The sequence below is a fragment of the Stegodyphus dumicola genome, chromosome 11, assembly GCF_044657685.1.
Source record: "Stegodyphus dumicola isolate Sdum_Otavi_A_Nest chromosome 11, ASM4465768v1".
Classification (NCBI taxonomy): domain Eukaryota; kingdom Metazoa; phylum Arthropoda; class Arachnida; order Araneae; family Eresidae; genus Stegodyphus; species Stegodyphus dumicola.
Window position 1 is genome coordinate 71,961,968 of NC_140778.1, and position 18,847 is coordinate 71,980,814.

The window sequence follows — 18,847 nt, forward strand, 5'->3', positions numbered from 1 at the left end:
ACCTTATTTTAAAAATGAATAACACAAATAGTATAAACGATATCAGTTTAACTTTTTCCCAAGTTATAGAGAGACACTTAATTTTTTTTTATTACGGTTTAAAAATAATATCATTAAGGTGGCCTCAGTTCATTAAAGTGGTCTCCTGGTCAGTGCATTGAGATAGTCGAGTTTTGAAGTTTCTTTTCACTTTTACCAGCATATCAACGGGTATGTTGTCGATAGCAGCTTGAATATTGTTCTTCAGTTGAGCCAGGGTCTTTGCACGTTAGAGATTTCAGATAGCCCCACAAAAAGAAATCACAAAATCAGGCTAAATTAGGCGAGCGCGCTGGCCACTGACAATCGTCTCGTAAGGGGACAAAGCGTCTCGGGAAATGTTCTCCAAAAAATCACGGTCCAATGATGCCTATTCTGGACAATGCACACCAAAAAGTCACACGTTCTGTATGGAGGGGCTCATTAAATTCTCGAGGACTCGTTGCCACTCCATTATCGCATGTTTTGCTTAATGCATGCTGCAACCGGGAAAATGAAAATGAGCCTCATCGCTAAAGAACACAAGGACATCATGAGGCGTATCGTCAAGAACGGTTTTGTATGCATTTTTTCGTGAAATAAAATCGCGGATTAAGTTTTTGCACCACTGCCAATTAATATGGATGAAACTGCAGTACGTTGAAAAGCACGACTTCACAGAGAACGTGCGCTCCTCTTTCGTTCACTGCATGATCGTTAATAAACCTACATCAAAGAAAGTCTATGCAATACATATTCAATACATATTCCTTACATATACAATACATATCCTACATCCCATACATCTTTGCCTACATCCCATAAAACTTTAGATACCGCTCTTTTCAATGAGCGCCACCCCTCCCTTTGTAGAGTCATTAGGATTTTTTGGAAGCCAGAGAGATAAAAATATGCAACCGCCTTCGCCGGGAATCGAACCACGGACCTCTGAAATACCGGCTCAGTGTGCAGAACCACTACACCACGAAGGCTCGCTAGGAAAGTGGGAGAAATACCTTATACCTTCTCGGAATGAATGTCGCTAGATGGCGCACGTTTCAAATAAGGAAGTTTCCCTGCCGCACCCTGTATAATCGTATCCTGCCCTCTTACGCTTTTGAATAATTTTAAGAAGTAGAAAGTAATAGAAATCTCTCGGGCACAGGGAACATTATACAAGACCTGAAGGGGCATCAGAATCGCAGTTGTTAGTTCAGAGCTGAATTCGAAGTATTGAGATATCCGTAAGAGCTTCGCCTTTTAGATGCGCTCTGCATTACCTTGCGTTTTACGTTCTTTGTAGTTTGAAGTGTAACTACTGATAGTGTTCTGCGTTCCTGAGAAGAGTTGTACGAGCATTTATGTTGAAAGCTTCAGAATTCTAAAGCATTTATTTTGTTAAAATAAATTTTAACAAGCTATCATCGGTTTTGTGTTCATTCAATCTACTACGAACCCTTACGTACGCAACAATATATATTACATTTCTATATATTGCTCTAATATTACAATGAAATACAGTAGACTCCATCTTAACCGGCCGAAAGGGGACCGGCATTAAGCCGGTTATGCGAAATTTCGGTTAAAGCTGAGAATTTAAAAAAAAAAAAAAAAAAAAGTTAATAGAAATGCATTATTTTTACAGTTAAAGTAAGCACTTATTAAACGTGTCAATTAATTACAAAAGTTTTACGTACAATGAAAAATGTTAAAAAAAATCAGTCATTTGTTTTTCTGCTAAAGGCTGGAAATTCGGCGATTCGCTGTAAAATTTCGCCTTTTTTTTAAAAGCATCAGACCAATGTTTTTTGACCAAAGCAGATGCTTTTTCGTCCCACGTAACCACCTGTTCTTTCATTCTTTCTTTTTTTTTTTAAGTGTATTAGCCCAGAAGGGCTATTAATTTCGTTTTGGCATTTTGCGTCCTGTCGGTCCACTTTTCAAATTGTTGCCAGCAAATATTAGAGCCCTGAATTATATTTAAAGAAATTAAATAATGAAGAATCTGCCCCAATGTATGTATGTTTCTCGCACTGTGAAAAAAAGACGGTATCTAGAGATATCAAATTTTGAATAACGTAGTTCTCCATTTGAATATGGGCATCAGGAAGCCCGAATCTGGAATCTGGAATTTGTTTTATTAGTTTCTTATTTTGTCAAACAGTAAAGAATTAGTGATTAACAAACTCAACGTTTTCAAAGCGAGCCATGGCAACACTGTACGTTTTTTTTTTTTTTTTTTTTATTTTTTATTTTTTATTTTTTTTTATCTTTAGCAATTTCGTTTTGGCTTTTTGCGTCGATTCACTTTCTGCGTTGATTCACTTTTCAGACCCTATCCACCAAATATTACAGCCCTGCCTTATATTTAAAGAAATTAAATAATGAAGAATCTGCATAAATGTATGTATGTTTCTCTCATTGTGCTAAAACAGCGGTACCTGGAGCCATCGAATTTTGAACAACGTAATCCTCCACCGAATATGAGCACCTGGAAGCCCAATTGTTTTATTATCGATTTCATATTTTGTCAGACATTAAAGAATTTTTGATTAACAAACTTAAACGATTTCAAAGTGAGCAAATGGCAACACTGTACTGAAGGAAAAAAACAGTTTTATCTCCAGCGCGCCAGACTGTGTATCGGAAATTGTAGAGATATGCTCTTTTAAATATTTTGTGACATTATTGTTGAATTAAATTTTATGGTTTAACTGCAAAGAACATGATATTTAACAAGTAAAAGTAACACACAAAACGTTAAAAAACCCCCCTTTGGGTGTAATATAAAATCTGAAGGCTTTCATATTCTTTCTTTCTTTTTTTTAATTTTTTATTTCTACTTAAAATACATAATTACAGAATTTTCAGTTTTTCAATTTTCTTTGCCTACTTTTTGATTTTGATACTTAAATTAATTACTGCCGGTTAAATGGAAGCCAGTTATGAGGGAGTCTGTTCTAAGTCCAGAATTATTGATTACAGTGTTGGCGTTTGAGAAATTATTTAGATACCCTCAGATCCTCTATATTTTCCCTAGGGATCACAACCCACGGTTTGGAAGCAACTGCTTTAATGCAAGATCCTCACAGAACTTAAAATGTCTTCTCACGGCTATCAAGGACTTTCAAGCATTTTCTCACCAATTACTGAACTTATAATCAGAAGATAAGTTCTCAAACCACGCCCGTCGGATCAAAAAGTGAACAACTTTTGACCCTTCTTTAACATGCACGCAATTCGAGGCCTTCTACCATCATGTACTAACTGCAGAAGTGACGTATGTAAGACATTTAGAGGTCACATGATTTTCACGAACTGACGATTAGCGAGTCGTAATTTATGATTTGCCTAATTATCTTATTAGTATATCCCATAATTATCTAAGGATATAAAGCTTTGCTCTTCCAAATTAAAAAAAAAATGCAGGTTGCATTTTTCATGTTCCGCGATTGGCAACAGTTGTGCTCAACTCAGAAGCGGATATCGTCTATCAGAAATATTTAGCGGATGTGATTAATGGCGTTAATATGATAAATAGTTCCGTTTTCGCATTTTCTATTTTCCGTGAGAGAATTTTATCTAGATAAATCTTTTAATGATTCTCGTAAAATATTCGAAATGACTCTTTCTAATCTAATTTTTATTTTTAATTCGTTGCCATCTATATCAAAAATATGATTTAGGAACCGCTTGACCTTACCCGCCTTCTACTGCTGCTGCCTAAATACATTTCGGATAAATTTTCACACGTCGTGCATGTTAAAATGCATTAAGCATAATACAATATAAAAGAATGTGAGTTTCAAGGTTAAAAAACTGTACAATAGCACTTTTTAATTAGGTACTTTTCGTAAATATATTTTGCATTACTGAAGCGAAAGATATATTGGAATATAGTAGAGCTCCAATGATCCGAATCATTTGGGACCGGACCCTATTCGGATAATCAAAAATTCGGATAATTGGATTTTTTAGGAGAAAGGATCTACGTGCACTTTAATTAATTACTGTATGTTGAAAAATTGGAGAAAAAAACTATTTTTTTTAAAAAGAGGTTTTAATTAATTAAAATGGAAAGGAAACACTTTTACGTATATGTTATGTAACGTACTGTGCAGTACTCAATGTTTGCTGAATATCATGGTCAAAGTAAGCTGTTTGACCGTCTTCTTCCGTTTTCCTGCAGTCAAGTCACGCATCCGCTTGACAATGAGAGTTGCATGCGGTCCCACTTGGGCTTATGCTCCATTAACTTCAACGCAGTTTCAAGGCTGGCAAACGCTTCACTAGCTAATGGTTACGTGTCTGCTTCAACTTAGACATTAACGTCATCTTCTTCCTCGACACTTTCTTCTCCCACACTTTCAATAAGTTCATCATCATTTAGAATTTGAAACTCTGGATCTGACGAATCAAACACCATCCATTCTGCTGTATCCTCAGCACCAACTGCTTAATTTCTCAAGTGACACGTCATCCTCATCTTCTCCTGTCTCTTCCCTTTCCTTTTCTTGAGCTTTTTTTTGCCTTTTTTTTTCCTCCTCTTCCTTCTCTTCTTCAGCTGATTCAGAAAATTTTTGAAATTCTGAAAGCGATTCGGATAATCAGCGAATCGGATAGTCGAAGTTCGGATAACTGGACTTGTACTGTACTTAAAATAATGCATTAAAATATAGCCAGATGTTAAAACGCCTTTAAGACAGGTAATTGCTGTTTAGCATGTGCAATGTACACAAACTGCATTTAAATACTAGTTTCAATCGATTTAAACATTTTCTTTTTATTTACTTATTTAGTGGAACAAATAATTTTCATTAATATTTATTAATAATAACAATTCTCCCAAAAGTTGAAGTATATGTTACTTTAAATAGGGAAAATATTCAGGGAAAAACACGTCATTTTTTATCTTAGTCAAAAATTATCCAGAAGGATAAAAGACAGGGAATAAGTATCACAGAGTCTGTAGAGTCATTAGTATTTTTGGAAGCAGGACACGTGAAAATGAGCCGTGTTCTCGCCTGGACTCGAACCTCGGACCTCTCGAGCACACACCGAGCGTGCTGACCATTACACCACGAAGGCATGCTAAGGAGGCAGGAGAAATACCATATATACTCACACTTTTAAAGGGCGACTGGGGATTAGGAGACCTAATCACCAAATCCTGGTGGTGGAGAATCATCATCCACCAACTTTTAGTTCGGGCGCCACCGTAGAGACATTAGGAATTTTGATGCTGAGAGACGTGAAAAATGAGCAATGTCCTCGCCGGCACTCGAACTTCGGATCTCTCGAATACGCGCCGAGTGTGCTGACCATTACACCACGAAGGCAGGCTGAGAAGACGGAAGAAATATCTTATAGGTCTTTTATATATGTCCTAAACTTTGATTGCAGGACACGACAGTTTTGACGGTTTGATGAAAGTTTTGACATTTCTGATTCAGTGATATAATCTTGTCCTGCTTAGGTTCCGAGGGAGACAGCCTCCTGCAGTGTCCTTTTCAAGACCATCCCATATATACTATATAGCATTCGGCAAAACAGTATAATAGTTCCATCTGTAAACTCAACTTAAAAACAGGTAATCAACGCAAAATGAATAATGGATGTTATCATCGTAAAGATAAATGAATTTCCATTAGGAAGAAGAAAAGTCTCTGCGTCAGTGTTATAACCTGCTGCTATTAAGCAGCATTAACTCCGTAATTTGCAATAATCATTATTATATCCTGCACCAGCCGCCCAACAGGGATATACTGGTTAGCGACGCTGACTGCCATCCCGAAGTGACCGGGTTCGAATCACGGGGAAAGCATGGATGCTTGTTAAATGCGTATAGTGCCTGTGAGGCACTGGGGCACTCTAAATATACAGAGGATTTTAGCGAGCCTCAAATTCTCTCGAGAAGTTGTGGTAGACCCTTGGACCTGTCCCCCCCCCGAGGTGCTCTCCTTGAAAATTGGGGTGGGGGGAGCGGAACTGAATAAATTCGTACTGTCGCCTGTATGGTGCTCTAGGCTGTTGCCAACGACAGGCGCAATCTCGCACTCCTTCCCACGATAAAGTTCATGGGCTTGTTGTGATGTTACTGTCAGACAGTAATAATATTTATCTTTCGTGCTTCGTCTGTTCGACACTACACGGACTGGCCCCAACTGAGTGACCCCGATATCGGGCAGGGGGTGGGCCGCCAGTCATAGATCCCAAGAGATGAAATGTACGCTAATCATGCTACCACACCGGGGCCCCAATCCTATGTGGCAGGTTTTAAAAGTTTCTCTATAACCACTGTTACCACCAGAGTGCGCGGGGCCACCACGGCCGGTTTCCAGGTTTCATAGAGACGGGGAACTTGCCCGTCTGGAGATCTGACTGGTCATTAGAAATACTACTTGAAAGTACTATGCTGGATGCAGAAGCCCTTGCACCGGTCTAACACTGGGATTACTTCACTTTGGCCTGTGGACTAGTCGAGTTAAATCGAAGTCATGTAGTTATGTGAATACACCCACAGGTTGCGGGTAACCGCCTGGCTGAGTGATTTTATATCCCGTAGCCGAGACTGCCTAGTTAAAGATCTTAGACAGTAGCTTCGCTGAGTTCTCTACGACCATTCCCGGGGAAGGGGACTGTCAGGGAAGTGAGATAAGTCACAACAACATCCTGCACCCTAATTTATCATTTTTATAATGGAAAAACTGTATGATATTTTTTCAAGAACAGACAATGAGGCTTAATCAGTCCAGATTTATTGCCACTCAACAACTTAATGATATTTTTTGAAGAATAGACAATGAGACTTATTCTCTCCAGATTTATTGCCGCTCAACAACTTAATGGGCAACTTAATGATATTTTTTGAAGAACAGACAATGAGGCTTAATCACTCCAGATTTATTGCCGCTCAACAACTTGATGGACAACTTAATGATATTTTTTGAAGAACAGACAATGAGGCTTAATCACTCCAGATTTATTGCCGCTCAACAACTTAATGACTTAATGGACAACTTAATGATTTTTTTTTGCAGAATACACAATGAGGCTTATTCTCTCCAGATTTATTGCCGCTCAACAACTTAATGATATATTTTGCAGAACAGACAATGAGGCTTATTCACTCGAGATTTATTGCCGCTCAGAATCAAAAGAAAAGAGAATGCAATCTTGTCCATGGAAAAAAAAATCATGGCCTATTGCTCCTCAGTAGCAATGATAATGTTTCCGACCCTATTGCTAACAATTTGATTTACTTGTTTAGCTTATTATACTACACTATGCAGGTCTGAGGTATGCAAACCAGCTTGACTTAAACAGCTGGATAAAATCTACGGATATCTCTGTTGCTGTACAACAACATCTTTTGATGTTACCGCTGAATGATGTTTTCGTGCACAATGTGTTTTCTATAGTCAGAACCTGCTTATTTTCTAATTAATTGATGGATCAATGCAATTCCATTTTGACCGACTTTGAATTTATTCGCTATGATCTATGTTGATCATCTCTCTTTCACTTTATTCACAATTATGCTGCAAGTTAAGCTACTTAGACGTCTTCTTCCTATTCTTATTCCTCATTCGTCGTAACGAAATAAAACAAAATTCTGCATCTTTACTCATTTCAAATAAACTGTATTCCGTGTACTTTCAATTCAGTTTTACCATTGTTCAGAAATTTCCTGGTATCAATGACATATAAATCACTTAATCTGCTTCGTGTATAAATGAAAGACTTCAGCAGGTTTATGCTACCTTAACCAGCTGGATATGTTTGGATATCCAGCTGTTTAAGGTAGCATATGCTGGACCTCAATAAACCACCGACTTCCACGTCTTAAATTTATATTTCTCAGCCATAAAACTTAACGGATGTCACTGTTAAGCGTTTCCAATCTGTTTCTGAAGTTCCTTTGCGCAAAAATTGCGAATTTCATTCGAATCTGTATTTTCAGAGAAATACTCCATCAGATTAATTACAACGAAAGGTCACGCTTTACTCATAAACATTGTTGCTTGCATACGGATTCTTAATGGATTGAAGTCATATTTATTCTTAATGGATTGAAGTCATATTTATTCTGCTTATTTTCTAATTAATTGATGGATCAATGCAATTCCATTTTGACCGACTTTGAATTTATTCGCTATGATCTATGTTGATCATCTCTCTTTCACTTTATTCACAATTATGCTGCAAGTTAAGCTACTTAGACGTCTTCTTCCTATTCTTATTCCTCATTCGTCGTAACGAAATAAAACAAAATTCTGCATCTTTACTCATTTCAAATAAACTGTATTCCGTGTACTTTCAATTCAGTTTTACCATTGTTCAGAAATTTCCTGGTATCAATGACATATAAATCACTTAATCTGCTTCGTGTATAAATGAAAGACTTCAGCAGGTTTATGCTACCTTAACCAGCTGGATATGTTTGGATATCCAGCTGTTTAAGGTAGCATATGCTGGACCTCAATAAACCACCGACTTCCACGTCTTAAATTTATATTTCTCAGCCATAAAACTTAACGGATGTCACTGTTAAGCGTTTCCAATCTGTTTCTGAAGTTCCTTTGCGCAAAAATTGCGAATTTCATTCGAATCTGTATTTTCAGAGAAATACTCCATCAGATTAATTACAACGAAAGGTCACGCTTTACTCATAAACATTGTTGCTTGCATACGGATTCTTAATGGATTGAAGTCATACAGAACTGATGAGAGCTTGATAAAATTTAATTTACCAAAAGAAGCACGTCTATATCTCGCCAATTTAGCGAGATAGCTATATACTTCAATGTTAAATAGAAGTGTCCCTGTAAATGTTAAATGTTAATGCCTCTCCATGTTAAATAAACGTCAATGTTAAGTAGACTTGTCCCTTGCCTTATTTTTCCGGCAGATTTTCGTTTATTTCAATGTCCTATTATTCAAAATAAATTTCATGTTATATTACTAAAAAAATTCAATTATGTTTCAATGTTAGATTATTAAAAAATCAGTTTTATGTTATATTAATCAAAAAATACTACAGTCTCACGTATGATTTCACTAAAATTATTTACACATGTTGTAAGGATCTTAAGTTTTACTAACTTTTATTTTATTTTAAAACTGTACTATCACTTCTTATTTTCTACTTCCCGCCAGAATTAAATGTTTTAACTTGTTTATGCAAATTGTCTTGCTAACGCCCAAGTATTTAAGTTGTGGCTTTTTGCTAAGAGAGAGAAGGAGTTTTAGGAAGCAAGCCGCTTGCCACTGCAGTTTTACGAATTTTTACTCGGTTGCTGGTTGCCTTTAAGGCCAGAGGTTTAGCCCTCTTGATATTTGTATATCAATATATATACAATACTGTATATCAAACTACAATACTACATATGTACCCTTTTAAATAAAGGCCAGTCTTAGTCCTAGGCATTTGTATACTAATTCAAAGTTAGCTTTTAGTTAGAGTTTTAGTTAGTAGTTTTATATTCTTACGTTCAGACCACAAGTGGTTGGTCTTTGTATCCCTAAGTTCGGGAGTACTTGTAAAAGTATAGAAAATAAAGGGTTTCGTATACCCTTCCTGCTTGTGTCGTCTGTTATACACAAATCTTGAACATAGCTTGAATAAGCTCAGGACTCACCATGTTTCCAAAGCAAATCAAGAGAAACACAAGTCCTGATAATGTAGAAAATTCGTTACAATAGATATTTGAAAGCAATAGAAGCTTATATAAATGTAAATGATGTTAGAAATTTAAAAATATTACCCATCGTCTGTTTGTGGAACTGAAAAAGAATCATGCCTGTTTTGAAGATTATCTGTTTGGTAAGTTACTATATTTGAACACTAGCGGAAGTACCTGATGCCAGTTAAGTTAGATTGAAAGTAATGTATCTAACAAACACACAGAACGATACCGCTGTAATCCTTCTCTAATAATAATGAGAAACAAACAAAACAAAACAAAACAAACAAACAAACAAACAAACAAAAAAACTGAAAGGTTTCAGATTTTAAATTACGTCCAAAGAGGAGTATTTTTAACGTTTTGTGTGTTACCTTTATCTATTTATTATCATGCTTTTTGCACTTGAACCATAAAATTCAGTTCAACAGCAATGTCGCAAAATAATTTTAAAATGAGCCTATCTTTAGAATTTCCCATACACAGTTCGGCTCGCTGGAGATAAAAAGGTTTTTTTTCAATTCCGTAGAGTGTTGCCATGGCTCGCTTTTAAATCGTTGAGTTTGTTAATCGAAAATTCGTTAAAGTTTTACAAAATATGAAACCGATAATAAAACAATTTCCACATTTCAAATTTGGTCTTCCAGATGCCCATATTTGCAGTAGGATTACGCCATTCAAAATTGGATGGCTCTAGGTACCGTTGCTTTATCACAATGCAAGAAATATACATACATTTAGGCAGATTCTTCCTTATTTAATTTCTTCAAATATAATACAGGACGATAGTTTTTGGTGGCAACAGTTCGAAAAGTGAAACGGACATTCAGAGTGATTCAATGCAAAATCGCAAAACGACGCCAATAGTCCTTCAGGAACAAAGCTCCTTTGGACTAAAAAAAATACTATTCATAGTCATGCATTTTAAAATCTGATGCGATATGGAACCCACATAAATTTCGATAGGCAAATAAACTATTTCTCTCTCATTATATCAGTAACAATGGCACCCAGGTTTTAACGGTTTCCGTTTTTCTAATCAAATGATCGTAAAAGCTCAGGTTCCATCCAATATTTCACTATATTCAATTTTAGTCGATTAAATGGAGCAAAAAATTTATCATAATTGATCAGAAATCGCGAACAAACAAACACACAAACAGGCATTCTTCTTTATATATGTATAGATTTCGTAAAACTTACAAATTTTTAATTAACAAACTCTACGATTTGAAAGCGAGCAGTGGCAACACTTTTCGAAATAAAGCATTTTCATTTCCGATGTGCGAGAATGTTGCCACTGGGGAAAAATGAATGCGAAAATTAGTGTTTTCAAAGTTTTTAATTAATATCTCGGTTGACTAAAGTCGTACGAAGATGAGAACAGCCGAAATGGCTTCCCACGAATTTTTGGAATCGGGAAAAATGTATTTAATGTTTGGCAAAGCTATTTTTATTTCATCGTAAAACTTCGAAATTTTTTATTAACAAACTCTACAATTTGAATGCAAGCACTTCTCGAAATAAAGCAGATTTTTATCTCCAGCGTGCGAGAATGCTGCCACTCGGAAAAATGAAGGTGGAAAGCGTTTTCAGAGTTTTTAATGAATATCTCTTATTTTAGTTTTTTTTTTTTTTTTTTTTTAATGAAAAAGGACCCCTCCGAGGACCGAAAAAAGATTTGTAGAAAGTTTGGTGGTGATAGCTGTAGTAGTGACTGAGTAAATCGCGAACAAACAAGCACAAACAGACATTCTTCTTTATATATATGTTAATGAAAATTATCTTTATTTCTCTCCTCGGAAGAACAGAAAAATTACTTACTCGCAGACATCTACTCGGATGATTTGTTTGAATCTGGCATCTTTATTTTGGACATTTACGATGTATTTCCATTCCGAGTTGTCGTTGAGGGCGGCTTGAGGGGGCACGAAACGAGTTCTCACCGGACAGGCTGGTCGTTCGTCATCTTCTCGCTGTCGCCGAATGATAGGCCTAGGGAAAGCGAAAAACATATTTGAAAGCTTTAAAAAAAATATAGGAAGAGAATTTTTTAAATAAAGTAGTCTAATGCTTTTCAATATTTATGTGCAAGTACTGAATTATTTTCACAAATAATTTTCACAATCAATGGAATTCCAGCGAAAAATGGCATACGTTAAAAATATGTAGATAATAGCGGCTTTATTTCCTGTCATTTGTTCTTCCTGACTTGATATGCACTTATAGCATAACCTGAACAAATGCTGTTTAAAATATTGTAATTTTCGGAAACCCCAGAGGGGTAAAAATCAACTTTCAGGAAACTGCGGAAAGTTTGTACTTTTCTCAACCCCCCACAGACTGTTAATGTTAATAAATTAATCATAAGCATAATACGTATACAGTAACTGGATATTTCTACAGATTCAATTATTTACATATATACAAATTCGTAACACTGCCCTTCCCAAGGACTGCACGTCACGGCAGCGCAACCGCTGGACAGAAGGCTATACTAACTAAAGCAAATCAGTGCAATATTCAAACAATGATTTCACAAAACAACATACAACATATCAAATATTAAAAGAATACAGAAAATAAATCAGAAACGGAGTTTGAAATGGAGTCTGTAAGCATATGGGACGTATTATGGCTTCAGAAAATGAAAGGTCAAACTTCAAAACTGAAAATTGACGGCGTTAAACTCAAATCTTTAAACTTACTTCGTTAAACTTATTCTCAATTCTTTTGAAAAGAATTTCACATTGCATTTCGTGAAATTTCTACTGATCGGGCAGTGGATTGTAGTAGAACTTTCCGTTGGGTTAAACAAACGATCGAAAATTTTTAGAAATACCGGGCGACAAAAAGGCCAAGCGTTAGCTCTAACTTAGTGCGATATTTTGTGTCGGCTAGAAGAGGTTCAAGTAACACACCAGAAAATATCACAAGCTAAAGCGATTTCACCAGTATCAGTATGCTGTATTTTGACACAAATTTGCAGAAGAGTATGGTCCATTTCATCTGTTATAGCTTGATGCAACATTACTGTTGAAACGAAGAATTTGTGATAATATAGGATTTTATATTAATTAACTAGTTATTATGATCTGAACCTTTACTTTACGTCTTCTTTCCACAGTCCTCACCAGAATACAAATTAATGGTTGAGTATTTCAGCCGAGGGTTTGGTTGTTACAAACTCTCGCTAGCTATGCCGAATTTTTACTCCGGCTTTATCCATATCTCTAACCGACGTTTAAATTACACGTTATTACTTTTTTGATCTATCTAAAGTAGTTTGTTTTGTGTGTATGGTCGGACTACGTTACCTAAATTGAATTTAACTTCATCTTATGTTATTTTAAATAACTTAAAGTAGTCAAGATTCATTTGTAGCACGAATAGAGCCTTATTAACTTAAAGTGTTCAATAAAAATGTTAGGTTATTTTAATCTTTCCAAGGCATTGTCATGTGAATTTATGCTGGAGCAATAAGTCGCTTATCATTCTATTAGGGTATGAAGAACGCTTAGTTAAACAACTATTTACTAGTTGTATAGTTGTATTTCCCCTCCTATTAAGGAGAAAGATTTATATCTCCAATAATGGCAACTAACAAAACGCAGATTAAAAATTTAGACCACAATTGAAATTGTCGTCAATTCAATGACCCAAAAATTTCAAGATGCTCAATCACTGGTAAAATAAGTAATTATCTTTACCTACCAAGGAATCATTACGAAAGATAGAGTTCCATGTGGAAAAAGTGTCAATGCAGCATATTACTGTTTTGAATGATTGCAAAAATTGTGACGGAATTGCATAAAAATCTGAAAGGTTTCAGATTTTAAATTACGTTTAAAGGGGCGTTTTTTTAACGTTTTGTGTGTTACCTTTATTTATTAAATATCATGTTCTTCGCACTTAAATCATAAAATTCAGTTCAACAGTAATATCACAAAGTAATTTCAAATTGAGCAAATCTTTAGAATTTCCAATATGCAGTCTCACGTACTGGAGATGAAAATCTCTAATTCTCTAATTTTTTACTGTACAACGTTGCCATTGCTCGCTTTGAAATCTTGCAGTTTGTGAATCAAAAATTCGTTAAAGTTTTACAAAATATGAAATCGATAATAAAACAAAATTCCAAATTTGGGTTTTCAGATACCCATATTCGCAGTAGGATTACGCTATTCAAAATTTGATGGCTCTCGGTACCGTTGTTTTATCAGAATGCAAGAAACATTCATACATTTATGCAGATTCTTCATTATTTAATTTCTTCAAATATAATATAGGGCGATAATATTTGATGTCAACAGTTTGAAAAGCGAAACGGACATTCCTCAGGGACTGGAGGAAACGGTGTACGCCAAAGTCCTCATCTCCTTTCTTCTTGCTTAAAAGCAAGATTGCTAAAGAGTGATTCAACGCAAAATCACAAAATGAAAACAATCGTAATTCAGAAACAAAGCCCCTTTGGACTAACAATGAAAAAAGAAAAATCTGAGAGGTTTCAGATTTTAAATTACGTGCAAAGGGGTGTTTTTTTAACATTTTGTTTGTTACCTTTTGTTTTGTTTGTTATTGAATATCATGTTCTTCGCATTTAAACCATAAAATTCAGTACAAGAGCAATATTGCAAAATAATTTTAAATTGAGCATATCTTTAGAATTTACGATACACAGCTGCATTGGAGATAAAAATGTTTTTTTTTTTTTTTTTTTTTTTTTTTTTTTTTTTTTTTTTTTTTTCGTACAATGTTGCCATTGCTCGCTTTGAAATCCTTGAGTTTGTTCATCAAAAATTCGTTAAAGTATTACAAAATAGGAAATCGATCATAAAACAAATTCCAAATTTCAAATTTGGGCTTCCACATGCCCATATTCGCAGTAGGATTACGTCATTAAAAGCTCTAGGCTCTAGGTACCGATGTTTTATCTCAATGCGTGAAACATACATGCATTTATGCAGATTCTTCATTATTTAGTTTCCTTAAATATAATACAAGGCGATAATATTTGGTGGCAACAGTTTGAAAAGCGAAACGAACATTCAGAATGGTTCAACTGAAAATCGCAAAATGAAAACAATCGTCCTTCAGGGACAAAGCCCCTTTGGATTACTCAGGGATAGGGAATTAATTTTAAAAAAAAAATCCCGTAATTGAGAAAATTGTGGGAAATCTCCTAACCAAATGCGATCAAGCAGGTTTACCTCAGCAACCATAAAATCCTCAGATTTCAAATTCTTTTCCAACCTGGAAGAGCACCAGCGTGGAAATGATTTTCCTCTTTAAAAAGAGTAGTTACTCAAGCCATTTAAGGACTGAATACGTGTAGTACCCTACAAGGAAGTGCATATCTTCCAAGACACTGGATCGCGATTGTTGTGAAGCGAAAGAGATTTCACAAAAGAAAGTAAGCAGAAACTGTCCGAAATAAAATTGACCAAAGAGATATATGTTAGACGGACATTTTTTAAAGTACTTTCGTATTTGTATATTTACATTGTGCTGTTCTGATTCCATTATCTTCTGTAAAAGTAACATGGCCGTGATAGAAATTAGCAGAAACTGAATTATTTGCAGCTTTGTTTGTTATTCTTGAGGTAAGCGTGCAGCTGACATTTGAAATCAATTAAATGATTACACATATAATAAAAATTCAGCAATTAAATTTGTCATTAATATGGAAACATGACAATGTATAATTAATATTTAAACATCCAGTTAGTTAGTTCCATTTTGAAAATTAAACTCTTGCTTGTTGCAAGCAAAGGCCAAACAGCCACAAGCAGCTCGAAAGCCGCAGTTTCGCCATGCTTGTTATATACAAAAATTTAAAAACATATATATTTTCAAAGTTTAAATTTGGCTAAACATCAGATATACACTGCGCAAACAGTTCTATCTTCTGTCAATCTTCCGTTCTACTGGGCCGATTGACGAAATTGAAATACCGTTTTCCATGTCTGGAAAGCGAGACTTAGGATATATATAGATTTATATATAGCTTTGTTCTAACATAGATATTTTGATACAAAGTCGGACGTTTTCTGAAATAACATACCAATTTATTTCCATATGTCGATTCTACAACTCAAATTAAGCCTAGATATTAAATTTTGTAAAATTTAGTGCAAAATTTATCTTGGCGGAATTTTTTCAGCTTACGGCAAGAATAATTCACTTGGTGAACTTCTTAATATATGGCAAACTATTTTCCTTACCCTTCCATTATTCCAGAAATGAAAAAATCTGATGTGTACGACACATGACTTCCTCGTACGGAATATTAAGTTATGCGAATTTTTTTCTTGAATTTCATTTAAATTGATTGGATTGAACAAAATCTACTTCGTCGACAGCGCATAAACCAGATTAGAATAAATACACTCTTTAAAATTCACTATATTTGTTTACTATAACGACACTCTGAATGCACAAAATTTATATCATTTGAAGAATTATCTTATCGTTGCCACATGTCCTATTCAAATACTATAATAAAGCTAGAACGACGTATGAAAGAAATTAAGAAAACAAAACAGAAAAGAAACAGTTTTTCACAGACTATTTAGTATTTCTCATTCAATTAATTCAGTTCTCACTTCGCGACAAGGCAAAAATACATAAAAACTCAAAATATTTGTATAATTACGAAGTAAATCTTAAACACTTATTTCCTCGAAAAAATTCCAGAAAGGATTAGGCAGGATTTAATTCGCAATAATAAATGAAGGCGTTATTTTTGTTGTTGCGAACCTTAGTCTCTCCAGATTAACAACAAATCTACAATTCTGCTGTTTCAAATGTAAACAAATATGTCCGCCATGTTATTTCAAACTTAACCGCACTTAAACAGCTTTTAAATTGTTGATAATTGTACAATTATTGCTTCCAGAATTACGAAAGGCATAAAAACCTTAACCGGAAGATAAGAACAACATAATTCAATCATTTTTAAAGCAAAAAATGTACAATTTACAATTACTGTGCCGAGTAACAAAGTGGATATATATATAAATATAGCATTTATATACATTTGGGGTGGCCGATTGCAACCAAAATACGAGGTGCACATTTACATGTTATAGCAGTCCTATATACAAAATTCAACGTTTTGAGGCTACTCGTTTTCGAGTTATGCGGTATATGTACGTACCCACGTACGTGCATACGTTCGTACAGACGCCCCGAAAAATTCTCTTCAGAATTAATTTTAAAGCAGTTTTATAATTTTTTTGGAGGAAACGAGTCTTTTATTCTGTCCTTACGCACAGATATCACGCAAAAACATCGTTAAATTGCATTCGATAGCGGTCAAAATGGATATTTTCGTTGAAATATGCTGCCTGAAACTTTTCGCGATTACAATACTTCCTTTTTACTTCGTACAAGGAAGTAAAAATGTTACCTCCTTCCTAGCTTTTGCATTGTGGATGAGCAGAAAAAAAGTCATTTCCTTCCTACTTTCAAATAATTTAGAATATATATCGCTATATATATTGGAAATATATTGAATTTATATATACCTTTGTTCTAACATAGATATTTTGATACAAAATCGGATTTTTTCTGCAATAACATACCAATTTTTTCCATATATTGACTCTACGACTCAAATTATGCCTAAATACTGAATTTTGTAATTTTCCGTGAGAAATTTATGGAGAAATTTAAAAAAATATATCTTGGCCATTTTTTTTTTTTTTTAACGAACTTCTTAATTTATAGCAACCTATCTTCATTTCCTTTTACTCCATTGTCCACGACCGGAAAAAAGTCATCGTTCAAAATTCCAAATAATTTTAACAAAGTGCGTAAACCATATTTTCGTTATTATCGCTTATAAAAAGTATGCCAAATTTCAAAACGCGCCAAAACGTAAATTCACGTATATCTTAGGAAATTTTGAATAAAAAACTCTTTTTTTTTCTCAGGTATGCTTAGCGAAGATATCTATTTTAAGATGACAACAAAACATTTATAGGTTACAATTCAACATTTTTTTCGAAAAATATATAAAAAATTATAAAAAAATAAATCATGAAAAATAAGCGAATTTTATTTGGAATAAACCTAAATTTCGAAATATGAAAGAAGAATCAAATAAGTTTAATAAAAAAGAGATATTAAAGATATATATTAAATTCTATTAACACTGAGGAGCTAAAATTTTGAGAGCTAATTTTTCAAAAACTACTCTTGCGATTTTTACAAAACTCGGCAGTTTGGCATACATTGAGTCGTAGAATCGAAATATGGAAAAAAATTGGCATGCCATTTCAGAAAAAGTTCGATTTTGTGTCAAAATGCCTATATTAGAGCAATGCTATATTGTAAATCTAATATATATCCTTCGTCGCGCTTTCGAGACATGAAAAGCGCAAGTTGAATTTCGTCAATTGGGCCCAGTAGTACGGGAGATATAGAACTGTCCCTTTTCCTTTCTTTCTTTTTTTTTTTTCTTTTTTTTTTTTTTCGGAGTGTACATAACGTTTCATACTTAAGAGATATTATTATTAGAGTGGGAATTTTTTCTGAGCTATAGGATAAGCGAGTGTATTCTGAATGGGGAAAGTGCAGAATCGCCCACTGCTTAGCGCGTTTTTAAGAATTGCATATACTCGCTATCCATCTACACATCGACTTATTTTCACTTAAAAAAAATCCCAGAATTACACAAAAATGGCATTGCGCATTCCCTTGACTTTATCCATGTACACATCGACCTATTTTCACTTAAAAAGTCAAAGAAAATTGACAAAAATCCAATTATTTTTACTCTTGTAAAAAGTGCCAAACAAATAAGTGGGCGATTTTACACTTTACCGTTCTGAATTTGCTGACAGATATTTGTCAATGCGACAAAAATTTCTCAGAGTAGCACACATGTTTGGAACACAGTTCATTAAATGATTTTTGCACATATATGAGAGGCTACACAGAGTGAATCTGAACAAGTTTGAAAAATTTTAGGGGGTGATAAAAGACAGCTATACGAGCAATATTCATCATAGAATGTTTGGTCGAAACGCAAGCAGTGAGAAGTCAAACGGTAGTTTTTCCCTGTCACATTTAGAACATTAATAAAAGAATGATAGGAGATACTTCATAAAATATTTTATTAATAGGGCATGCTCATA

At 34.5% G+C, this 18,847-nt stretch overlaps 1 protein-coding gene across 1 annotated transcript in view; it reads right to left on the reverse strand.

Moving 5' to 3' along the window:
* The window catches only part of LOC118197277 (uncharacterized), a 189,617-nt gene that overhangs the window by 13,429 nt on the left and 157,341 nt on the right, over positions 1-18,847 (reverse strand). The window contains exon 4 of the mRNA XM_085826841.1: positions 11,529-11,699. Within this exon, the coding sequence (XP_085682967.1) occupies positions 11,529-11,699 (171 nt within the window). The remainder of the gene's footprint in view (positions 1-11,528; positions 11,700-18,847) is intronic.